General features: G+C 51.1%; 1 protein-coding gene across 2 annotated transcripts in view; it reads left to right on the top strand.

Moving 5' to 3' along the window:
• The first annotated feature begins 1548 nt into the window (after window positions 1-1548).
• The window catches only part of Rspo4 (R-spondin 4), a 31232-nt gene continuing 6397 nt past the window's right edge, over window positions 1549-26383 (top strand). Inside the window, exon 1 of one of the 2 annotated variants that reach the window (XM_021156228.1) lies at window positions 1549-1768. In XM_021156228.1, coding sequence (XP_021011887.1) covers window positions 1690-1768 — 79 coding nt within the window. In that variant the 5' untranslated portion in view covers window positions 1549-1689. The remainder of the gene's footprint in view (window positions 1769-26383) is intronic. The other variant, XM_021156229.1, reaches the window with a different exon arrangement.

Here is a 26383-nt window from a genome sequence, read left to right on the forward strand (position 1 = left end):
TGGAGAGGCCAGGACAAAAGATGCTCAGGATGTAAGAGGGAGCTAGAAGTGGTCTTACATACCTGTTCAGTAGCACTTGGGAGATTGAGGGAAGACGATCAGGAGTTCAAAGTCATCCTTATCTACATAACGAGTTCCTGGGATACACAAGAACACTGTCTCACAAAACCAAACAACCAAACACCACATATAAGAGGCTTGAAAAGCTTGCAAACTACTGTGAGAAGCTGGAGACTTGGGCTGAAAGGGAGAAGACAGACACCAAGGACATCGGATCCTGGCTGGCCAGAGGTAGGCGTGTGCCAGTGGGCTGGTGGTGTAGGAATAAGTGGGCAGGACCGCATCTTCAGGACCTTTCTCTATCTACAAGTCACACTTGTAGCAAACAGGAAGTGAGACGGTCCTTTGGGTCTCCAAGGCTCTCTTCCACCCTTTGATGATGAGACTGTGCCGAGCTGAGAAGCGTCTGAAAGGCTATAGAGCTGCCGTGCAGTTTTGGGCAAACTACTTGGTCTCTCTGCGTATCCCTTCCCCCTTCGAATGAACAATTAGTCAAAAGAGAAAGTTAGTTATTCTAAAGCTTTTACGCATGTGAAGTATTTAGCAGAAGGTCAAGTTCGTGGCTCTCAAACATTTTCTGTGGCAGCTTCACTGCAAATGGGCTTGGTTCACAGGGTAACAGGAGGTAGGAGAATACTGTTTTATTGGAAGGGCAATTTGGCACTGAAAAGGTTAAAAATAACCCAATCCTGGAGATAAGGCTGGAAGAAATACACCCTGGGTCCCAGGTAAGAAAATGTATGCAGTGTTGGACACTGGGTCAAAGAGTAGGGGCTAAAAGCCGGGCGTGGTGGCGCACGCCTTTAATCCCAGCACTCAGGAGGCAGAGGGCAGGCAGATTTCTGAGTTCGAGGCCAGCCTGGTCTACAGAGTGAGTTCCAGGACAGCCAGGGCTATACAGAAAAACCCTGTCTCGAAAAACCAAAAAAACAAACAAAACAAACAAACAAACAAAAAAAGAGTAGGGGCTCCCCAAGGCAGGAAAGGCTCAGAGGCTGCAACCAGAAAGTGTTTGGGATACCTAGAAAGAAAAACCAACAGAGTGGAGCAGCAGCCTGCTCACACTCCCCCTCCCCCGACTCCCCCTACTCCCGCCCCCTCAGAGGAGAGATGGAAAGGGCCAGACACCACAGAACCCAAGCTAGCCAGGTCAGAACAGTGAGCCAGAGAGACCAAGCGCTTGGCAAGAGTCCAGTGTTGGAGGTGAGGCAGTCAGGGAATAAACAGAAAAACAAGCCAGGAGGGTCCTGGGGACAGGAGGAAGAGGAAGACCAGAGTGGTAGAGGGAGGGTCTGTCCGGGTGAGTGTGCAGTGCTGCGTGTGCGCTTGTATACCTAGAGCCGGCCTGTGCACATGCGAGGGGCGTGGGGCTGCGTGGGGCGGGCAGGACTACTAGCACCCCCACGGGCCCCCCCGAGGGTTAAGCGCCGCCCAGCCGCCGACTCCTCCCCGCCCCGGCCGCGCGGCCGCGCTGACGCCCTCACTCGACCCACCGCGCCCTGGGCGCACCGGCGGGTCCCTGGTGGCCTTAGCGACCAGCGACCCGCGGATGCTCAACGCGCGCCACAGGCTGTCCCCCGCACAGAGGCTGCCGGGCCGTCGGGGAGCCAGGAGCACCAGGCTGCCCAGATGCGGGCTCCACTCTGCCTGCTGCTGCTCCTCGCCCACGCAGTGGACATGCTCGCCCTGTACCGAAGGAAGAAGCAAGGTACAGATGTGGCCGGGCTGGTGGTGGGGTAGGCACTACAAGGCGGACTCGTGGTAACCCAGTGGATATGAGCATTTGTCTGGTGCCTGATGCCTGGACTGTTGACTCAGGGTCAGAACGGGGAGCTGTCGACAACCTGGACCTAGGAAGCACTATTGGGAGGGAACTAGAGGTCGGGCTCACTGGCCCCAGCCTCCCAGCAGTGTCCCAAGGGTAACTCCACAGACACCAAAAACCCAAGGAACCACCCTTGGAAACAATGAACTAGAAGACAGGGCTAGTGACTTAGAAGCCAGCCCAGGCATCCACGCTGGGCCAGGATGAAGATCAGTGACTCCAGGGCTCATGTGGGGCTCTATCACTGCTCCTGACCCCTGATGTCACAACCCCCACACTCCCAGAACTAATCTGGGTAAGCCTCTCTAGTGGTATCAGCATGACTGAGACCTGTGTTCAAGTTGAAGTCTTCTGGGGATGACCTGGAAGAAGTTTGTCCTCTCAGAATCTTAGGATTTTTTCCTTTGGGACCTCCTGGAGCCACTAAGGAAACTTGAACCTGAGACTCTAATTGTGCCTGGGCCCTGTGAACAGTGGGGTCTGTGCCACAGTTCCTCAGTGCCACAGTCAGATGTATTTTGGAGGTGAGGTGAGACTGCAGAGCTGGAGTTGACAGAACCTGAGCTGGTGTTGGGAGGGCAAGAGGACCAGCAAGCCCTGTGTCTGAACAGGGCAGGCCGCAGGACTCTGGATGCCTGTCTGTGCATCAACTACCAAAGGCTGGCTGCCATGCCAAGAGTGTGACGCACACTGTTTCCTCGGACCCCTATGATGCCCTAATGACAGTGGCTATCTCAATCTATAGAGCAGGAACCAGACATTCATGCAGGTTGCTTTGTTGAGCAGTCAACGGGCAGGTGGGAGCTCTGATTTGGTCTCTGACTGAGAGCCTGAGTCTGGGAATACTGAATGGTAAGGTGTGTGAGAGTGGCCTTACCCATAGGGACTTCTAGTCCATCTGCATGGAAAGCCTTTCACAGATGTTGCAGCTCCTATAAGGAAGCAGGGAACACAGGGGCGGTGGGGAATACACAGGTATGGGGTGGAATACACAGGTATGGGGTGGAATAGCAGGCCATGGCCTAGGGAAACTGTTAAGGGAGTTGGACAAAGAGCAAAGAAGATAGAGGTGTAGGTGGACCTTGGGTAAGCTGCAGGGACTTGGGGGTCCTGAAGGTGGAAGCTTGTGAATGGCTTTCACCCCGCTGTCCTGAGCCCAGGCACTGGAGCCAGCCTAGCTGGATCCGTGGCGCTCCTTGAAGGTTTCATCTGAGTGACCTCAGGGAAGGCCCTCAGACTTCAGTTTTACCTGTATGAGACCCTTTCCATTAGTCCTCCAGATTCTCCACTCTGAAAGGATGTTTTAAATTTTTTCTTTTCACCAACTTGTCTTTAGGATGGAAGCAATAAACTTCAGTCTCCCACTCATCAGGGAAACCATAGTTAAGATGTAGAGCATTAGCTGCCTCTGCGAGTGCTCCGTGAGGCCTGACACTATTAACCATCCCAGTTTCTTGGCTGTTATGTCGTTCACTACTTAGAAAAGGCCAGTGAGTGCAAAGAGAGGTGCTTACATTTTAGAGAGGAAACACGTTCAGAGAGGGCAGTTGTCTAAGGCTGCACAGCAGACAAACAATACAGCGGACTGAGATCTGTGTGATAAATATTGTGAGATCCTATGAGCTGAGTTAGGCTTCTTTTCTTGGAACCTCAGTCTACCTACCTGGAGGGGAGCAGAGATAGATTTCTAATATGCTTCTCACTGATGAAGGGAGAGGACAAGGGGGAGGGGACATGAAAACCATTGGTCCTTCCCCTTAGCCCAGCTCGCCAGCACCTCCTAAGGAATGTGGGAGCAGAGCCTTGCTCCTTGCATTGGTCCAGTTAGATAGAGAGGCTGCTTTTGAGCCTCGGGTATGCACACCTGCCCAGCGTCTTCAGCGAGGTTGTGACTGTTCATGTGATACAAAGGAGACGGCCTTGGACTTCAGTCCCTCTCCTGAACCATTCATGACGTGTGACCTTGGACAAAAGGGTTTCTCCTCTGCTTCTGCCCACAGCCTCAGTTTCCCCATTGGCTCTGATGTGGAGGCTACACCTTCCTAGAGCCTGTCCTGCAAGGCAGTCAGAGCTCTCATGGGCAAGTAATTTCAGGCAGGGTTTGGCTTAGCTGAGTTCTTGGCTTATCAAGGGCCAAGGAAGAAGCAGTGAGGAGAGGCTGACATTTCTCAAACCCAGACATACACATGAGTACTGTGTGTCAGACATGAACTGGAAAGCTATGCATGTGGTCCCCAGGGTCTTCTGATCTGACTCTGGCTAGATCGTGTATACCAGCAGGGCCTTATTCGCTGGCTCATTCGCTTGCCCACTTGCTTACTGGCTCACTCATTTGTTCATCTATTTATGTAGTGTCACAGGGCAGCCTCCTTCCCTGCCAGGTTGTGTGGAAGCCTGAGGGATGCTAAGCTGAGACATCCAAGCCAGCAAGGAGGCTCACCTTTCCCTGCCTTCCTGAGCTTCCTCCTCCACACCCTGCCCATCACCTTAGCCTTTGGCCCAATTTCCCGCCTGCCCCAGACATGCCTGGTCTGCACTGCCTCCCTTGGGGTCTGCTTCTCGTGGACCTGGTCTCCTCTGGCTCCAGCGTCATTGCTGGTTTCTGATGAAACCTAATTTTTCTGTTTCTACAAAATAGAATGAAAGGGAAGGGCTTGAAAGGGGTTCTTGGACCTCAAGGGTCTCTTACAAAACACTTTGATGAATTAAGTATAAATGAATGAGAACCAGATGGGGACATGAGTCTTGAAATGAGCTAGTGGACCTGGCAGTGGGGCAGTGGAGCAAAATGAGGGGACTCTAAGCTGTGTCCCCAGTTCACAGATCTGGAGCTTCCTGAAGGCGAGGCTGAGGTCCGAAGCCTCTGTCCTTCCCTTCCCTGGGCATGAGACCTTGGCCAGGACACACGAGTTCCCTGATATGTGATTCCCTCGTCTGTGAAGTGGGAACCATGGAACCTGCCTCCTTGGGCAGCAGGAGAAATGTACCACCAGTTCAATACAGGATACCTCCTGAACATTGGTTTCCTTGAGAACTTTTGCTTGTTCCCCTGAGCCCATTTGATTGCCATGAAATGACAGGGGGTGCCATCCACTCCAGGTGCCTGTCAGGTGGGCGCAAGGAATACCCTATGCAAAGTGTGAATGGCAGCTCTGGCCCTGCATGCAGATCCAAAGGAGAGGCCTGCACTTGGACAGACAAGGGATTCGAACAGGCTATCTGCGCTTCCTGTCTGCAGGTTGGAACAGTGGCTGGGTGCAGAGCAAAGGTGTGTCCCCCCCACCCCCCTGATAGCTGGTATGCAGATGGAGCCAGGCTCAGCTGGACATTGGGATGACTCTAAAGGGGAAGCCAGTTCCCTTGAGGCAGAGCAGGGTGGTCCCTTAATAGGTGCTGGGGAATGGTTGGCGGAGTCCTGCCCTGAGTCCTGGGTCTCTTGGTAAAACAGCAGCCGGTTCAATCTAGAAAGCAGAAGCCAACACAGAAGGCAGACAGGCAGCTGATTCTCAGCTCTGCACCCGGCCTGTCCCTTCTCAGCCACTGTAAAACCAGCCTGGGTACAAAGAGAGGTGTTTTCCACTTACCCTGCCATGGCACTGGGAAGCCATCTAACCACTCTTCCCAATCCCAGGGATGCAGAGACCACAGAGAGAGGGTTGGCCATATACCAGAGCACTGCAGAGGGGATGGACATCTTCTGCTGCGCCTTGTGGAATTCCCATTTCTCAGGCAAGGAAGTTGAGGGCCAGTGACCTGTGGAGAACTCCCAGCAGCTGAATTGGGGCACAGATACATAGCTTTGGAGACTCCCTGGCCTGTGCCTACAGCTAGCAAGGGACTCTGTTGGGACTGACTGTCATGTCCAGGTGGAGCCTCTTCAGGTCATTAAGCAGGGCATTAGTGTGGCAGGAGAAAGGGGAGCCCAGCTACTCCCAGCTACATGACAGGGAGAAGATGGAAATTGCACTGTGGACAGAGCCAGTGTTGGTCATGGAAGAGTTTTGGATACCACATTTGCTGAATTCCCCTGGCCAAGCTCTGATGGGTCCCGAGGACTGAATGTCACTGATGTCACAATACCCAGCATGTCCCTGAAGTCCATCGGGGAGAATTCCACAACAGGACACAGTGCTCTTCAGCCTAGCCTTTGATAGGCAGGCTGAATGTTATTCCAATCTCATCTGAGGACTCCATGGAAAGAACGTTGCTGAGCTGGGGTGTCACATATAAGGGGTTTGCTGTTCCCTATGAGGGAATTCATCCTGAGATCTGAAGCTCTTGGCAGTCAGCAGTCAACTGAGGAAGTTACAGTCAGAGTTTTTAATGAAATGAGGTGGAGCAGAACAGATGGAAGAAGAGTGGAGTTTCGGGTGTTTCTGTAAAGGCCCAGAGTAAATACTCTAGTTTTGTGGACCACACAGGGTCATGCCAGAGGCCGTGGCATACCATGCCCTGCAGAAAATAACAGAGTGCTTTTTAAGTATTAAGTATACTACTGCTTGCCTGTGTGTAGGGCTGTATGCACAGGTATGTGAGCATGAATGCAAGTATGTGTAATGGCACATGCGTGTGAGTGTATGTGGTGTGTGTGCTTCTGAGTTTGGGTGTGTGTACAGTGTATGTGCTAACAAAATATATTTCGTGTGTGTGTGTGTGTGTGTGTGTGTGTGTGTGTGTGTGTGTGTGTGTGTGGTATACATGCCTGTGTGGTCTGCCTGGGCTTTCAATGGGTTCTAGAGATCTGACCCCAGGTCACTAGACGTGCACACCAACTGCTTCATTTGTCTTACTCGCCTCTGTGCATGTGTTCTTCCTGTTATTGGAACATGGATGCCATTCTCCCAGCTATGCCTGTCTGAAACACTCAGTGAGCTGGCCTAATACAGGACAGATGTCTGATACAGGACCTTATGAAGGTAGCAGGTCTCGATTTTCCCAAGAGGAGATAAAGGCCCAGTGGGCCACATGTCGCTATCCAGGAGCTGGTCAGTAAGCCCATGAAGTCTGAGTTACAGCTCCACTCCCTCCAGGAAACACACACACACACACACACACACACACACACACACACACACACACACACACACAGCTCCTGAGAGCTTCTAGTCACCCTGAGCCTGGTGCTGTACCCTTCCCAGCATATTTGGGTGGTAGCCCCTGGAAGGTTGGAGTCATCTGTCTGGGCCCTGGGGGTCTTTCTGCATTAGATACCCCAGAGCGATGACTGTTGACAGACACCATCATGTTCTCTTCACACTGGCCTTCAGCCCAGCCCTGTCTGGTGGATACGGTTCCTCCTTCCCACTGTACAAAGGGAGAAAACTAGTTCAGAGGGAATTGAGTCACATAGCAAATGTGTGTGTGTGCGTGAGACCTGCATCTTTCTCCTTCCCAAACTCACAGGAGCAGATCCTGCTTACTGTGGAGTGCCAAGCGCTGTCATTAACCAGCCTCTTGCACAGAACTTTACAGTTGGCAGAGCAGTCCATGCTTGCTTTCTCTCTGGAGATCCTGAGTGTGATTGTAGAATTTTGGAGGAACCTGAGATCAACACCTGTGAATATGGAGGTGGCAGCAGAGAAAGTCCAGCTTCAGGTCCTCAGCTATCAGTGGCCATGGAGATGCAGGAGGACAAGTGGTCAAGCACACCATAGACAACCTGCTCCAGAGCCTGGGGAGTCTAAGATGACTCCTTATAGCCTCTGTTGCCACTGTGTACCTGAGGGCGGCTGGTCTGCTTTGCCCTTCCCCAGCGGCATCCGTGTCAGAAGGCATCGGGAGACCTTCCATAGATGGAGGGAGGCAGCCAATAACCAGGGTCAGATGCCTTCACAGGGTTCTCCAGTAGCCTGGGGTTGTGCAGCTACCACGCAGGGGCTGGGGACTTGGTTAGGGTCTGTGTTAAAGCTGACAGAATTCCAGCAGTAGTCATTCATCCAGAGTCATGCCTGTGGAAGCTGTCGAGATGTGAAGCGGTCTGGCGTGGTAAGTCCTAGAACACACACCTTGCCCAGCTCTCTCCGCACAATCTGCTCACTGCCAAATCATGTGTCCCTTGGTCTCCTTGGGGGACTGCTGGGTTTTTTTTTTTTACCTACAGGAATGGCCATTTCTAATCCTTCCACTAAAGATCCTCTCCACTGCCTTCTGCCTCTGCAAATGGGCTAAGAGTAATTCTTCCTCTAGGCCTCTACAAGGACTCAGCAAGGCTGGGAGGAGGTTCACTGACCTATGTTGAGAGGACCAGGCAGCTGCTGAGGGACCTTGACACCAGGGTGCTCACAGGATTAATAAGCCCGTGACTTGGGCATCATTATAGAAATGAGAAAATATGTGACCCAGAGAGGTTAAGTAACTTATCCAAGGTCACACAGCTAAGGTTCAGCTCCTTTGTGGCCCTGGCACCTAAGCTCTGACCACTGAGCACAGCAACCTCACAACCACCACTCACAGAGATTGAGTTACCCATGTCCCACAACGCAGCAAACAGAATTAGAGCAGAAGCACTAGTTGCAGCTTAGGCAGTTGCCATTTTTGTAGGTTGAAAACATCCAAAAATCAGCACCTTCATGTTCCAAAACAATAGCTTAACAAAGTAAGATTTGCCAAACCAGGACTTAAATCCAGATGATTGATCGCTGAGCTCAGGTCCAGTGCCAGCCTACCAGTCCTCTCCTGGCCTGTCCACAATATGGCTTACGTGATGACTTGGTCCTGCAGACCCCTTTGCTTGCGGAGCAGGGGCCAGGCATCAGGTAGCCAAGGCCCCACACAGATGGGGAGAGATGGGATATCCCCCAGGCAATCTCTGAGGGTCTGAGTCGCATGCCCTGCCTCAGATCCCTTGGTGCATGTCTGGCCTCTGCTGGGGAGACCTGCTCCCTTAGGTGCTGCTGCCCAGGGTGGACCACCTCCATGCCCTTCAATGATTCCTTCTACGGCCCAGACTCCACTCCATGACTCATGGGAAGGCTTTGATGCCTGTTTCAGAAGGGGCTGTACCCCGGCAATGCAAGAGAGAGCGAAGCTAAGTCTGGGACCCCAGAGGACATGGGGAATCACCCTGTCTCCTGAGCCTCCACATTCCCTAGAGCTGATGGCAGGAACAGAGAGACACGTTGGAAAGGGTCTGGCATTGATGAGTGGTGCAGCTGTCTAATGAGTTCAGGCGAGCTCTAGGGCCAATGGCAAGGGGGACGTGGGCGCTGCTACTCTTGATGCCCTGCCCAGGTCATGGCTCGTTCTGTGCCTTTGTGGGCTGATTCACAAAGCAGTCTTGAAATGAGGATAGCACACTAGCACAGACGGGTGTTCAACAGAATGGCCAGTGTCAGACCCAGGCAAGGACCTGTGACTAGGGCTGAGACAGGCCAGGGCTCACACCCCAGCTCTGCTGCAGCCATGCTTGGGTGCAGATACTTCGCTCCTGAATGTCCCTGCTGTCTGTCAGGATAACAGGGCCAATGATAGAACCTGAACGTGTCCTGAGTGTCACTGCCTGTGGCCCATCTAGACACAAAGAATTCAGCTAGTGTTGATGACAGCAGTGTACCCAGGAGGCTGGTTTCTCTAGTGTGTGGAATGCTTAAAACTGGGTAACTTTGAGGAACCCAAGTTCTGAAGATAAGATTGTGGCCTCATAAGCCACCCTGAGCATCGCATGCTGTGTAGTGATCTGGAGGGTGATAGTGACTTTAGTGATGTATACTAGGTGCAGGGCTCATCCCAGACCTACAAGGTGTGAACTGCATACCTCATTTGCGCAGATGAGAGGGGCTCAGAGTGGTAATGGGCATCTACATCAAACAGCCAGGTGGGATGCAGATTGGAGTAGAAACTCCAGCCTCTCCCTGCCCATTTCTGTCTGGTGGTCCCCTAAAAGCTGAGAACTGCTACTAAAAGCACCCCTGACTGGGAGGAGTGAGAGTGGCTGGGGCATGGTGGTTTCGAGACAGATGGCCATGAGTGTCGTAGTTAGGGTTCCTATTGCTGTGATGAAACACCATGACCAAAGAGCATACAGTTCTATATCAGTCCATCATTGAAGTAAGCAGGGAAGGAACTCAACAGGGCAGGAACCTAAAGGCAGGAGCTGATACAGAAGCCATGGAGGGGTGCTGCTTACTGGCTTGCTCTTCGTGGCTTGCTCAGCCTGCTTCCTTATAGAACCCCTGACCACCAGCCCAGGGATGGCACCACCCACAATGGGCTGCCCCATTGATCACCAATTAAGAAAATGCCCTGCAGGCTTGCCCTACAGCCTCTAATGGGGGCATTTTCTCAATTGAGGCTCCTTCCTCTCAGGTGCCTTTAGCTTGTGTCAAGTTAACGTAAAACTAGCTAGCACAAGAATTTCTATGACAAAGTCCCTTTGAAGCTGAGGACAAGAGATAAAGGACCTGTCATCTGCCTGGCATGACACGGTGGGCAGAGCTATTTACTCTTTAATTCTTTTGACACACAGACAAACTTGATGGTCCCTCTTTGCTGAGTCTGCTATTCCTCCCAGCTACATGGATGACTGCCATGTCTCTGCCAGGACTCTCAGCCTCCCTCCTCCAACCTCCTCCCTCCCCACCCTGCCTCTCCTGTCCCTTCTCCTCAATGCCTGGGGATGGGGATGGGGTGTGTGCTTGGGATAACACACTGGTTTGAGCATGCCTGTTCAGTGACTTCCCAGCTCAGGAATGATCAATTAAAAGGATCCTGGCTTATAACCTTGAGGTCATATTCAAGGCCACATACAGTGTAACTTTTTGTAACTAGTTCTGTTGTGTTGTCTAAGGAATATCACAAAGTCCCTGCCTGTTTTGTCAATAGGTATTTTTTTTCCTCATGTTTTAAATGCAAAACCTAGACAAGTCAATTACACTAAGCCCACTCCAATGGTCTGGGCCTCTGCCCTCTGCCCTTTGCCCTCTGACCTCAGCATCCATTCCTCCTCACCTGATCACTGCTCCCAGATCCCTCCAGCCTGAGGACCTTTATGCTTTCTGTTCCCTCTCCCAAGAATGTATATTTCACAGACGCTTTAGAATCCCACTACCTTCTGGATGTAAAACTTCACTGTGGATTGGCTGTCTTGCTCACTAAGGTCTGTCTCCCTGTGCCTTGAACAGTATTTGACACAGAACAATCATTCTGTGATATTCCATCACCTTGAGACCCCAAATCCTCAGGTGTTAAGCCTCTTGTATAACACAGCATATAGACATATATGGTGGTTTAAATTGAGAACAGCCCTCATAGGTTCATACATTTGAATGCTTGATCCCTAGTTGGTGGAACTGTTTGGAAAGGATTAGGAGGTGTGGCCTTGTTGGAGGAATTGTGTCATGGAGGCAGGCTTGGAGGTTTCCAAAAGCCCACACCATTTCCACACCAAGCCCACACCAGTTCTCTGCCTCATGCTTATGAATCAAGATGTTAAGTAAGTTCTCAGCTACCGCTCCTGTGCCAAGCCTTCCTGCCGGCTGCTGTGCTCCCTGCCATGATGGCCATGGTCTCAACACTCTCCAACCATGGGCCACACATTAGATGCTTTGTTTTTTAAGTTGCTTTGGGCACTGTGTTTTGTCACAGCAATTAAAAAGTAACTAAGACACTATATAAGCTTGAGGTCACAGACAAGACCACAGACAGGGTAACTGTTTGTAAATAATTCCATTGTATTGTTTATGGACTAGCAAGAAAAAGTCCCAGTGTGCTCTGTGCATGGGTGGGTTTTTTTTTCTTCTTAGTATTTTTAATGCAGAACCTGGACAAGTCAAGTGCAGTAGGTCCCCTGTAGACCTGTTCTGCATGTCCACACTGAGGTCAGGCTGAAGTGGCAAAGCCCCATCTTTGTCAGCTCCAACAGGCTGTGGCAATGGGTGTGGTAGAGCTGGCCTCTGAGTCAGGGGGTGTGTGCCTGTGTCCAGATGGAGAGGAAACGGTAGCTGGAGCGATGAGGAGCCAGAAGCATGAATTCAGATCCAAGGGCCTCAACCCTGGACTCCCAGGACTCGCTGTATGCCTCTGATTTCACGGAGGCCCCTTTCCCAAAGGGGCACGCTCAGTAAAAAGCTGTTTTCCGCCATGCTGCTTGCATAGAGTGGTAGGCGTTGCTGGCCATTTTCAGTTTGCCTATACAATAGGTCATAGTAATATTTTGTATGTTTTGATTTTTTTACGTGCATGTGCATGGGTCTGTGGAGGCCCCTAGTGGGGTACAGAGCAGCAATAGTGGAGAAGCCCATGGTAGGGGAAGCTGATCACAGGAGAAGCTGAAGAGAAAGATGGAGAGGCCAAAGATAAGCCCCAGTAACCTGAGGACCTTGCATTAGACCCTGCCCCCAAATGGCTCCCCGACCTCTCATGAGGAGACGGAGTCTTTCACACACACACACACACACCTCCATATTCTTCTTCACATGCTCACCCACCTTGTTCTCTGAGACCGGGCTCCTCACAGACCTGGGACTCACCAAGCAGGAGAGTGAACCCCAGGAAGCCTCTTGTCTGTGCCTCTGCAGCACTTGGAATAAAAGCTCATGTCTTCATATGTGACCATTGAAAACGTAGATTCTGGGGATCTGATGCAGGCTCTGATGTCTGTGAGGTAGGCGCTTCGCCAGCTGAGCCATCTTCCCAGCCTCTATCCTGGCTCTAATGTTCATGAAAACTGTCAGGGATAAAGAGCCACTTAGCATGTAGGAACTGACCTGTTTGTCGTTTTTCTTTGAGTTGCTCGGAATCTCTTTGCCTCCCATTGGGTTGTATTTTCCTATTTATAAAAGCTGTTTGTAGCCAGATGGTGGTGGCACACGCCTTTAAGTCCAACACTTGGGAGGCAGAGGCAGGCAGATCTCTGAGTTCAAGGGCAGCCTGGTCTTCAGAGCAAGTTCCATGACAGCCAGGGCTATGCAGAGTAACCCTGTCTTTGTAAAACTAATTTTTAAAGTTACTTGCGTATTACAGGTGGTTATCTATGGCCTGCTCTGAAGCTGGCTTCATGACCAGGCTGAGCATGCAATATGAAATTTACTCTTCTTTTTCTCTCTAATTCAATTTAACTCTAAAACCCAGTCTTTGGTAACTGAGCAGTTCTCAAAACGTTCTGGTAAGTTTAAGGTTAACAAAAACAAACAAACCAAACCAAAACCCAGACCCGTGCTGAGATTTTAAAACATGGGTCTGATCCAGATTTCTGTCCTGTGCAGGAGGCCAGATGCCAACCTCCAGGACTCCTCCCCACATGCCGGTGCCCCTTGTCACAGGCAGGGGACAGAGCTGTGTCAGGCTTTGCCATTCCACCTGGGTTTTCCTATAACCTGAGAAAATCAACTCACAACTGAAAAGTTTTGTTTAGGTCACAGTTCCGTGGGTTCCAGTCCCCTCTGGGCAGCTCCGTTACTCTAGGCTCCTGGTGGGATATGTGACAGGTATGGTGGAGAGGTAGAGAAATTGTTCCCCTCACAAGAGAGAAGCTGAAGAGAAAGATGAAGAGGCCAAGCATGTGCCCCAATATCCTAGGTCTTGCTTCCAAAAGGCTCCCCCACATCTCATTAGGGGACCAGGTCTTTCACATACAGGTTTTTGGAGATAATGTCCCGACTGTGTTATTGCCTGTGTGTTGTGAGCAGAAATAGTGGGGACCAAATTAGCTACAGCTGTCACCTCAAAATTCCCAGGGCTTGAAAACTCAGGGCCTGTCCCAGTGAGTGAAGAGGAAGAACTGTATCAGGGGCACCTGTGCTGTGTGGATGGCAGGCGTCCCACTGTGCGACCCCAAGCCTCGAACCCCTCCAAGGTAAATCTGCAGCTTAAATCAATCAGTCACCTCCACTGGCATCCCTATGCTGGTATGATAAATTAGCCAAATGATGACAATATGGCTGTTCCACCTGCCCCATCCCCTTCATCTCTCTCTCTAGTTTGCTCATCCCCAATGGATCAAGTTAGACAACAGATGTGAGCATAGTTGGGGTGTGTTGTTCCAGACTCCCCATCCTTCAGGCCACTCCAAACCAGAAGTCCACCTGTATGTGGGAGCAGGGGCCATGCCTGCTGTCTAGTCAGCCATCCCTCAGTGCTCGGTGAACAGTTCCCAGGCTAGAGAGACACATGGGAAGGGATGAAAAGTGCCAAGGAGAGCTGGTCCCCTCCCAGAAAGCCCAGGAGGGGGTGGACCCCAATTCTAGACTAAGGGGGAGCACAGGAAGTTTGTCTTTGCTTTTTAGAGGGAGGTTATTCGGAGGAACACCTGCAGAGCATGCACACGCAGCCGGCACAGTGGGGGCAGGGTGGCAGTGGTGAGGGCCACTGGTAAACAACGTGGATTCTGGCAGAAGCTTACATTTCTAGTCTAGTGCTATTTCATGTAACTTTCTCAAAAGCCTGTACAGATGAAAATCTGTTTTGTCTCTATTTAAAATAAACCCAGTATAAACGAGGGAGGGCCTTGTTTCTTGTTTTCACCCCCCGCCCCCAGATTCCTATAGCCTAGAAAGAGCCTGACATGAAGTAGGTATTCAAGAAATACTGGATGGGCAAATGGGTGGATGCATGCGTGAGTGGATGGATGGTTAGAAGGGTGTGTAGATGGGTGGATGGATGGATGGATGGGTGGATGGATGGATGGATGGATGGATGGATGGATGGATGGATGGATGGATGGATGAACCTTAGAAGCATAGTTTAACCATCAGGCAGGGAAAGAAGTCACATCAGGGTTTTGTCTAATTCTAGGATTTAAGAGAAGAGGGGAGCCCATAGGGAAAGGTCAGGTAAAAATCAGATCCTAAATATGCTCCCTGGAGTGGGTGTAGTGGAGCCTAATGTGAGTCACAGCTCTGCCATCCTTTGCAATCTCCTCAGTCCTTATGGACAGGGTCCACCCTTGGATCAGCCTGGGCCTGACCATGACTCTCTCCCTGCCACTCATCGGCAGTGGGGCCAGGTCCCCTCAACAGTGGAAGCAGATGCTCCAAAGCTGTCTTCTACTTCCTAAGGGGCGGGTGTCCAGGTGGAAGCTATGAGGAGGTCTGCATTCTCAGCACTTAAATACTTGTGAGCTCCAGTTTCTAAGGCTGCCTGGCTCTACACTCCCTCAGAGTCTGTGTAGCCCCAGGTAACTTACTCTCCACTGCGTCTTAGCCTCCTTGCCTGGGAGTTTATAAAACCCACGCCCGAGGGTTAGAAGTTCACGGCTCCCATTGCCAGCCACCTGCCAGATGTTCTGAGCGTACCGCATAGACCATCACACTGGACCTTACATCTGGGGACAGTGATCCCTCTTTTACAGGAAGGGAAACCGAGGCTTAGGGAGACTCACCTGGGTTAGAACTCAGCCATCTGTCTCTGCATTCTAGACTCCTGGCTACCCCTAAGCACGGCCCTCCTCTGCTCCTGCCATCAGCTTGGCTGGATTTCAGCCTAACCTCTGGACTGCTCTAGAGATAGACAGAGGGCTTGGCATGAGCTTCCCTCATCCTTCCCTCTGCATTTCACAGCTGTGAAAGGCCAATGGAGTCAACCCCCCAGAGTGGGCAGCTGGAGGGCGCTGGCTCCTGCATTGCTGAGCTCCACACACAAGTTGCTGCAGTCTGAGGTGAACTAGGGCTCCTGAGTGGGTGTGCAGGTGCACATGTGGGCCTGTGTATGTGGAGGGCATAGGTCAACCTCATATCATTCCTCAAAAGTCATCCGTCTTGGTTCTTTGGAGACAGGGTCTCTCATGGAACCTGAATTTCTCCAGTTAGACTAGGCTGGTTGACCAGCACGCTCCAGGGATCCCCCTGCCTCCACCTGTCAACACTTGACAACATTACAAGCTTGCACCATGTTCCACTTTTTATGTGGGTTCCAGGATTGGCCTGTGTCTCCATGCTTGTGCCACAGGCACTTTACTGGCCAAGCTGTCTCCATGCCCCCCCCCTTTTTTTTCAGTTTCTTCTTACACAGTTTTATACATTTGGCACATAGGGCAGGCTGGTTGATTCTCAGGTAGCTCTGTGATGATTCTGCACCAGCAGCTATCAGAAGACTGAGCTGCGGGGAGACAATCTGGGAGAAACCAGCGGGTGGCTCCTGTATTATCCTGCTTCCTATCTCAACATGTTCACACCAGCAAAGCCCCAAGAAGAGGGATCCTGTCTCTACCTTACTGGTTCTGAAGATGACTGGGCTCTGTACTGTGGGCTTCCCACCCTTCCCTCCAGAGACACCAATGTAACTTCTTCTATTGAGTAGCTAACAGGGCAGAATGCACCTGATGGTCCAGGGTGGGGTCTGCAGAGATGGGAGGAGAAATTGGATTTGCTGTTGGGTACAAGCAGCCTGTTCTAAACTATATCCTGCATCGCACCAGCAGGCCAGACAGGAGCACCATTGAGCAAAGGCCAAAGGCTTCCCCATGCTGAATCCAGGGTCTGTAAAAGGTGGTCACAGATATCAGTATACACCAACTAGGGGCATGCAGGGACCCAGCCAACCCTTATCTTTCCTGTCACATGAGACATGGGAGGGACTGTCCACAAGTCCCTCCTGTAGATAAAGTGATCCCAAGCCACTGTCCCCTCATTTCAGAAGCCCCTACTGACCTATTCCATGGTTCCTGGGAGAGACAGAGAGTAGAAAGGCAGAGGCTAGATCAGGCCCGAGGTAGCCAGCACTGTCCCTGCCCTCGTTTGGCAGGTTTTCTACCTCCGTTAAGGTCGGGTGAACTGGAGAAGACAGTAGCCTTATCATGCCACTAGGAAGGCTCCTCAAGACCTTGGTGAGGGGTCTGTTGCTCTCATGAAGGGTTGGCTTGAAGGGGCAGGTTATAGCGTGACACCAAGGTTAAGCCCTTGGATTCTGTTGGGTGCGTAACCTCTAGATGTCCCATCCTGGTGCTGAGAAGGGACTGGTGGTCTAGATCCTCTAAGCCTGCACTCTTTGGGAGCCTCCAAGCCGGGAGCTATCTCCAGAGTCTGGATGGTGCAATCTGCCCCCCAGGCAGGAATGTGCTGGCCCTTGGAGCCAGCCTCCAGCAGTGGCAACTGCCTCCCATATGTGGCAGTCAGAGTGGGCAGGCGGGAGCCCAGATGTTGTTCATTTCCTTGGTCATCAGTGACATGCATCCCTCATTGCCAGAAGGATATCTGAGATGTGTTGACTAGCCCTCTCTTTTCAGCTCCTCTTTTGGGGTTCTGGATCCTTCCCAAGGGCAGAGCAAGGGACCAGGTCCTGCCCTGGTCCTCCTTAGACTTAGCTTGGTGCAAGGACCATGATCTTTCTCTGCCTGCCCTCCTCCCCCACCTTCTCGCCCTGGGAGTCCGGAGGACGGCTGTATTAAATCTTTAGTCCACCATGACAAACCATGTTCTCATGCAAGGCATACTTCCCTGGGCACACCCCAATTATGAAGAAACTCTGCCCCCAAAAATGTTGGCATTGAAATAAACAGCTCTACGCTGATTGTCAGAAATACAGCCACGGATTGGCAGAGAGTCAGGGCAGGTGGTAAAGGTCACAGGTAAACAGCGATGTCACTGAGACCCTCTTATGTCAGTCCTGACCAGCAACTGCATGCATATCTGTGAGCTGAACTCACAGGATTCCTGCTTTACAAATGGGAAGCCAGTGCACCGGGAGGTTAGAATGCTAGCTCATGGTAACTCAGATAAGAGGGAAGGGTCAGAACCTACAATGATTTGAACCTACAATGTCCAGTCCAGTCTTGGGCTGTCCACCTGCTCTCCACTGGTAGATTTAAAAGTGTAGCTTCAAGACTACAAGGAAAGATCCATAAGCTATGTGTGTTCCAGGTCCTGACAGCCCCACCCTCTACAAGTATAAAGTCAATGGAGGCCCCAGCTGGAGGCCATCCACCAACCTTCAGGAGACTCTGTTTGCCCAAAGGGAGTGGCTCCTACTTGACCCAGTGTGGTGGCCCACACATGTTGCTCCACATATTTGGAAGACTGAAGGAGGGTTCCCAAGAATTCAGGGTCAACCTGAGCAGCACAGCAAAAACTTCCCTTCTTAAATCAAAACTAAGGGAAGACCCTCTGCTTCCCACTGCCACTGAGGCAGCAGTGGGTGTGACTGACCCCCAGTCACAGGGAGACCCAGAGCTCCCCTTTTGCTTGGCGTCAGGATGGGTATAGGAATTGGAGGGTCTGCAAATGGCATGTGAGAGCATCACTGTGGGCGGCCTCAGTCACGGCCACCCTGAGTACGCGACATGAACTGTGGCACATGCCCTGGAGTTTCCCAGAAGTCCAGATTCCAGATTTGTATGTGAAATTTCTTGATTTTATAAATCTGACCCATCTGTTCCAGTTACTCTTTAAAAAGTGTAAGGCTGTAGGCTTGGTTTGGGTACCAAGGGCATTTAATGTCAGACACACTGTGGGCTGCCGAGATGAACCTGTCTGGGCCAGCCTGTCATTGTCGGAGTCCCAGGTGTCCACGTGAGCCCAGGGGAAAGGATGAGTGTAGTCTGTGTTGATATGGAGGGGCCCTTAAATCCACTCAGTTTCCAAATGACCAAATCTACCCGGGGCATTGGCTCCTGTTAGATGAGGTATTAGGGCCCAATCTCAGGACATAGATGACTCTGACCCTGGGATCTTTGTCATTCCTTGTCCCCAGAGAAAAGGACAAACCTGCCCTTCATCCAAGACCAAAGCCACCTGATAAGACTAGTGGTGACAGAAAGCCATGTCCCCAGTCCTTGATCTCTACCTTCTAGTCTTTCTCACATGTCTGCCCTACATGAGACAAGGGGCTACACGGTAGTTCACAGTTCCACTGTGGGTTGTGACAGCGTGGAGACAGGATACGCACTTCCGTGTGTGAATGAGCTATGTGTGGAACGGTCTGCTGGTTTGCTGATATGCGCCTTTAAGGTTTGGATGCTGGGTGTTGCTACTTCAAATCTTCAAGTAGGGAAAGCAAGCCATCAGTGAGAAGGGACGTGTCTAAGGTCATTCACAGAGCAGAGGAACCAGGATGTCCACCTGGTTACCTGCACACATCTGTAAATAGCTTCGATTTTTTTTTTTTTTTGTAGACAGAAATGACACCATCCTCTTCAACCTGATAACCATGGCTGCAGTTTCTCAGAGGCTGGCTGTGTGCTGGGCTCTGAGCTCACAGCACACATTGTCTCCCTCCATCTTGGCAGCCCTGCAAGATAAGTGCCATCAGGCCATTTTCGACCTAGAAAAGGTGGGGCTCAGGGTGGTAACAGATGTTGCCCAGGTGCACACTGTGCCACCCCAAAGCATGTACCCATTAACTCCTTAGCAGTCCCCCACCAAAAAAGTGTCTCAAAGGGTTCAGCAACTGTCCGTTGAGTGAGTTGTCTGAATGGCTCTGCACTGGGATTCTTAGTGCATTCGGAGTTATAAGCCAGAGTTACCTTGGAAACTGTCAAGCCTAAAGTGGGTAACATGCTTTGTTTCCCAAGTACTAGGAGGAAATCAGGTGACTCGGGTGTCATTCAGCCCTCTTCAGCCGCTGGCATGAGGTGGAGCCATACCTGTGGGGTCAACTGGCATTTCCACTGGGAAAACCCAGTCTCGATTGTGAGAGACGGTTGTTCAGGGGGATCACATGGGGTTGACTCTGATGCTCCAAAAAAGCTCATGAGGTTGCAATTAGAGCCCAAATGTGCGTATTTATAAGCTTGTGTCTGATCCAGGATAGGGTAGGGGTTCAGGCCAAGTTTCACCTGACATGAAGAAGGACCCAGGGTTTTCCCAGAGTGCCATGGAGGGCAGTGGAGCAGGTGGTACTGCAGGCCCCTCTGTCTTGCAGAAGCAGAGTTACCCACCAGGGTCTTTTTCCTGTCTATCTAGCTAGGTCTTTTCTGATTACAGGCTGACCGAGAAGCATTAGCGCGAGTGGAAAAGTGCTTTTCTTCAGAGCCATAAGGAAGCCAAGCCCCGGGAGGGCCTGGACAGCCCTTAGAAGTCTTGCTGCCTTTTGGAGCTCGTGAGATTCCTGGCTGATGCTCCTCTCTCTCTGAGTCTCATTTGTTTATTTCTCTTTCTCCCTCTGCTTCTGTATTAGTCAGAAATCATTTGGTTGCAAGTGACAGAAAAGCTAACTCAAAATGCCTTGAGAAATGAGGAGAGTGCACAGGGCCTTTGTGGTGGGGCAGGCCAGGTGGGATGGAGGCTCGCTTTTGAACTCAGATGTAGCCCCTGGCTCTGCCACTGTGTGCCCTTCACTCTCAGAAGGTTCTTGGTTTGTGCAGCACTCGCCAGCCTCCATCATCCACAGCTGCATAGGTCCAAAGAGCAGAAAAGAAAACATGCATGAAATATCACATACACTACACCACACACACACATACCATATACCACACCACACAAACAAGACATACACTCACACACAATATACAATATACAAAATACAACACACACACACAGACAAACAAACAACACACACCCCTATTGAGTTAAGGAAAAGGAAAACTCCAAGATGGTTTCTGTTGGGGCACAGGCCTTGATCTGGACACTAAGATCAAGGGCATATGGTGGATCTATCTGCTCAAGCCAGAGTGTAGAAGGCTCCGTGTGTGCCCCCAAAGTCAGGTGAGTTGAGGGCTAGCCTTTGCTAGAAAAGATGCCAGGTCCCACCAGTGGCCACTTTCCCTTGGGGAAGACCCCTGCACCACCCAACCTGCCACTGTCCTTAGCTACCAAGCACAGTCCCAAACACCAGCACTCATCCAAAGGTTTGTCTTAACTGGCCCGGCTGAACCAGGGCCAAGCCAGGACCAGACAGCATGTGCCTGGTGGGCAGCTCCTTTGCTCAGGGAAAGGAAACTGTAGCAAGGAAGACACTGTGAAATGGGAAATGCCCAGTGTGCTCACTTCAGACTTGGACCCAAACCACCCACTTAACTTTGATACAGTCAAGTTTAAGAACCATTGTGCTTGGATCTTTCTGGAGCAGCACTGTCCAAACTCCAGGAGTCTTGACTTTTCCTTCATCAGGTGAGCACTGGTGTTCCTACACCTATGACCTTGAGGGGACACCATCGTTCTGTCTAATGATAAAGATGTGATTAAAGTCTAATTATGAAAATTCAAAAGATGCCATAACAGCCTAGAGACACTAGAGGGCACTCTAGCAGATTGCTGGGTCAAGGATGCAGTAGGCTCTCTCTCTCTCTCTCTCTCACACACACACACACACACACACACACACACACACACACACACACACGCCCCTTGTAGTCTCAGGGTCTCCAGGGAAACTGCAGGTGTGTCAGGCTGAGAGATCTGTAAGCTCTTCTGGCATTGGGAACAGTTTTGCTTCTCACAGGCCTCCTGGTACTTTTGTGTTCTCAGACTTTATTTTTGTGGTGCCTGCCACTCCTGCTATGTTGAATCCCATGGAAGCCAGGCCATGGCTTCATCTCCTGCTGCTGGTCATAGACAAGCCCTGCACTGGCACTCTGGGTTAGGGGTGAGGAGGGGACAATAGTGGGAGGTCTCTGCCTCCTGACTTTGTATTATCCTGAGCCATCCCTGGGTTTCCTCAGCTGGAAAATGGCAACACCCCCATAGCAAGGTATCTCAGCCCACAAATTCTGTCTGCAAGGAAAACCAGCTTTGCACTCACTCCGGTGACAGGATGTAATTGCAGTTTGTCTAAGTTTCCATGGCAACACTTTTGTGTCAGTGGAGGGCCCCTTGCCTTTCATCACTGGGGTCTCAGCTCAGTTCCACAGGCTTCCCTGGTACATGGCACAGAGCGAGCACCCTCATTGCCAACAACACTGCTTTGCTGACCTGCCCAGCGTCATAAGTCTTGCTGTTTGGCAAGGCCAATGACCTTGGTAAGGTGTGTGAGATTTTCTCCTCCTCCGGTTAAAGCCCTGGGTTCATGTGATGGGTGTACTTGTGTCTTTCTCAAGATCCCTCTGCCACAGGGATCTGCCACAGGGATCTGCCAAGGCTCCTGCCATTGAAACTGCAACTCTAACAGAGGAGAGAAGAGTAGTGTGGGCCCTTCTTGGCCCATGACATGCATGCCCATCTCACTGACCAGGGTTAGACACGTGACCACTTAACAGTGCAAGGGGACCTAAGGAATGACCTTTCCTAGACAAACCTGTTAAAACTCGGCAGTCCCTTCCTGAGAACAAGGGGAACAACTGGCCCAGGGCCCGAGGCTGGCTCTCCACTGATCCCAACCCCTCCTCCTGAATACGTTTCCTTCCCTGCCTATTGCCTAAAGTTGAGGGGCTGGAGAGGGGGTCTGGAGGAGATGGGGAACTAGAGAGATGGCTCAGTGGTGAAGATCATTGGCCACTGCTTTAGGGGACTCTCGTTCAGTACCCAGCACCCACGTGGCAGGCTCACAAATATCTGTTGACTGTAGTCCCAGGGGACTCAGTTCCCTCTCCTGACCTCAGTGAACACTAGACATGGTGCAGGAACGTACATACAGGCAAAACAGTCATACACACAAAACAATGATCTTTTAAAAACTGTAGTACTCCCCTACTCCGGCGGTGCACCAGAGAAGTTAAATTCTTTTTTTTTTTCTTTAAATGCATTTTGTCCCAAACTGTTTCAAGTCTATAATAAAAATTAAAAATGAATATAATAAACATTCAGGTGTATATATGTATTCTTGTGTTCTGTGCACCTGTGCGTATGAGCGTGTGGGAGCCAGAGGTCAACACTGAGTGTCTTCCTCAGTCACTCTCTGCTTTGTTTGTTTTCAGAGTCTCTTGGTGATTCCAGAGCTCTCTAATTTGGCTAGACTGCCTGGCTGGCAAGTCCGTGTCTCTGCTTCCCTGGCGTTGGAATGACAACCACACCATACACTGCTGGCCTTTTGTATGGCTGCTGAAAATCAGAACTTGGTGGCTCCTGCCTTCGTGGCAGGCTCTTCACTGACTGAGCCATCTTCCCACCCACCACCCTCATCATCTATTTTGTCCCCATCTCTCCATGTCCACGATTGCTTCAAATCAAATATGATAAATACGAGTGACGTCTCACTTCTTTCCCAGCTCCTCCTCACCTCTGCCCCAGAGGTGCCCCCATCCCAAATTAGGCGTGCATGCACCCCTTATATGTCTCATTCCTCGAATGCCTCATGTGTAGCCAGTGCTACAAATCATGATTCTGCTGTTGAACTTGATACAGATGGTGTCTTCTACATGACTCACCACTCAGCTTGCTCTTTTTCCTCCGTGCTGGCTTTGAGCTGCGTCCACAATGATAACTAACTCTGCCTCAGCCATTTATCACGGGCCGTGCTATGTGTGTGGTGTACGGCTGTGGGATATGACTACCTCCCCGCGTGTTTATCAGTTCTTCCCACAGCGGGTTCTCTTTTGTGACTCTGTGCTATTAAGCCACCCTGCAGTAAACATCTCTGTCAGGGTCTTGGCATGGATAGGCAAGAGTTTCTTGGCCCTGTGGCTTCCCAAGTGAGGTCTGCTGACAAGTGGTGGCAGATCACCTGACAGAAAAGCAGATGCTCAGACTTCATCCTGGACCTCCTATGACAACTGGAATCTGAAGTGCCTCTCACAGCTCGCTGTTTTGAAAGCTATCTCATAGCTAGAGAAACGATAGAGGCTGTCGGACTGTTAGGACATGGGGCCAGCCTGGTAGACGTCTGTCACTAAAAGTGGCCTTTGAAGATTTTCCTTAGTCCAACTTGCTGTCTCCCTCTGTGCTTCCTGGCCCAGTGTGATGCTGTCACAGACACGAATGCTCTGCTCCATCGTAGGTTCTCCGCCATCATGGACGGAACTGGTTTGAAACTTTGGGTTGAGGTAAACCTCACCTCCTGTAGAGTTGTCAGCTATTGTGGAATAGAGGAACAACCCCCCACAATCACCGTTGGCATCTAAGAAGTTCCCTTAATCTCAATTTAGATAAAACCAGACCCTTGGCTTCAACACAGAAAAGCATTTCAGGACAATGTAGTATGAAGTGGAGCTGCAGTTTATTTAAAAAAAAAAATAGAAAGGCACTCAGGGAAAGAGTATGACTCCCAAGAGAATTGGGGGAGGGAAACTTCTCAAAGGAGAGTCACACTGAAGTGTCAGACTGCTGATGATATAAAGGACTTTGGGAGCATCTGGGTGTGTCTGTGTGTGTCTGTGTGTGTCTGTGTATGTGTCTGTGTGTGTGTGTCTGTGTGTGTCCGTCTGATGCACATCCATTCAGAGGGCAGAAGAGGAGATCGAATATCTTCTCCTATTACCTTCCATTTTGTCCTTTCAAGACAGGGTCTCTCATGGAACCTGGAGCTCACCATTGGCTCTGCCAGCCGGCCATCAAGGGCCTGGGATGTGCCTGTCTCTGCCCCTCAATGCTGAAGTTACCTGGCCAGTCATAGCTTTTTCTGTGGGTGCCGCAGATGTGAATCAGGTTCTCGGGCTTTCACAGCAGTTCCTCTTGTCCATTAAACCATCTCCCTAGTCTCTGCTGAATGGGCTAAGAAGGTACCCGACTCTCCCATATGTCTAGTCCTTTTTTTTATTATTGAGATTCTGGGTGTCTCTCCGGGTGGAGTTATAATCTGATAAAGTAAAACCACAAGCCACTGGGGCTGCACATGGAGGTTCTAGAAAATGCCAGGGAGGAGGGAAGGCCGACATTATTGACTACCCTGTGATTAATGCCTCTCAGCCGGCGAGTCTTCAGCTAGACCCCAGCAGAGAGGTGTCTTCCCCTTCTCGTGTTCCCATATTTTTTTCTCTCCTGCTTCAAATCAACATGGAACTAACCAACCACACAGCCGTTCTGTAGTGAGGCTCAGATGCTGAACTACTGGGCGTGAGAAGGCATGCCTTCAAATTGGCTGGATGCTGTGAGGTTTTTCTCCAGGGCTTACACACCTAGCAGAAGGAAGGCATTTCTCTCATTCCCGTCTGTCCTTGGTGTTATCTGAACGGAGCAGGTTTTGCTGGGTGAGTGGGAGGACGGGGCTCTGTCTGGCTGTGGTAATGTGGCTCGCTCTCTGTAGTCGGGGGGCTGCTCTCATGGCTTCACACTTTTGAAGGCGCCAAGTTTTTTCTCTTCTGTCCCACTGCCTATCATTTTCCTGGAAGAAGAGCATCGAAGGCGCTGGCATCCTTGCCTGGTACCCAGGGTGTGTCACAGGGTGTGCGTGTACTACAGTGTGACCCTGTGAGGGCCACCCACGTCAGTCGGCTCCCTTGGGTGCAAGCAACAGAAACAGGCGACGAGGTGGAAGGCTCTCGGGTTTCTAAGTTGGGAGATAGGAGAAAGGGACCGAAACCAGCCAAGTCTAAGTAGAGACCACAGACAGTAGTCCCATGTGTCCCTCACTGTGTAGTGGTTGTCTGATATCATCCAGGCCTTGAGAGGACTGCCCTCTGCTGGCAGGAGGAAGGGTGGCCCCTGGTTTCTACTCTAAGGAAGTCCTTGTACCTAACTTACCAGAGGCACCTCAGTGGGGAAAATACACACAGGAAACAGGAACAGGAAAGCTGAGGAGCTGGAGATCCAAGAGTGTCCTCCTGTGGGGAACCATGGGCTCAGGTGAGCCAGGGTGGGCAACCAGCTCGTTCAGTATCCCAGCTTGATGAGATGTAAACAGAACAATTCTGAGCAACCTCCGTTGTCTTATCTTAGCAGCTCCTGCAAGAGTGAATCCTGCTTAGTGATTCCAACCCCTCCTGCATCCTGACCCCTGTGGTCTCCAGTGTTGCCTGTCTTCTGGGCACATGCCTCCCACAGACATACCCATTCCCTGTGACCTGGATGGGTTCCCTGGCTGTAAGCTCCTCATGCTTGCCATGGAATCTGGTGGGCTCCTGCTGCCGCTCTCAGGCCCCACTCTTCAGGGCCCTTTTCTGCTCAGAGAGGCACAAGAAGAGGCTGGCAGCAGAGCTGGGGCATGAAGAGTAGTGCCCTACTCTTCATGATTTGGCAAAGATCTCCGTGAGAGCCTTGGCACGGAGCGTCTAGCCTCACGACTGAGCATGGCTCGCCTTCTCCCCAGCTTTGCAGCCTCCTGCCTCCTGCCTCCTGCCTCCTGCCTCCTGCCTCCTGCCTCCTGCCTCCCTCCTGCCTCCTGCCTCCTGCCTCCTGCCTCCTGCCTCCTGAGGCTGATGGTAACAGTGGGGACTTGAGTATTGTTCAGAAACTGAGAAAGAAGGTGGTGGTCCTACCCATCCCTATGCACAACACACACACACACACACACACACACACACACACACACCATTCTATGGCTTTAGTGAAGAGGAAATGTGCTTATAACAGAAAAGTCCAGGTAATGGTGGATGAGCAAAGAACACATTGGTTTCTCTCATATCAGTGGTCTATACATGCCTACTTTTAGGTCCCACTGGCCAGATTTTGATCAAGTGATATCTAGTAGCCAGGGATGCTTGGAAATGTAGTCTTCTGTTGTATCCAGCTAATAAACCAATGAGGAGTCCATCTAAGTAGCTCACATGTGTGATTTGACTCTCTCTCTCTCCCCCCCCCTCCCTCTCCCTCTTCCTCCATC

This window comes from Mus caroli, chromosome 2 (assembly GCF_900094665.2).
Source record: "Mus caroli chromosome 2, CAROLI_EIJ_v1.1, whole genome shotgun sequence".
NCBI classification, from domain to species: domain Eukaryota; kingdom Metazoa; phylum Chordata; class Mammalia; order Rodentia; family Muridae; genus Mus; species Mus caroli.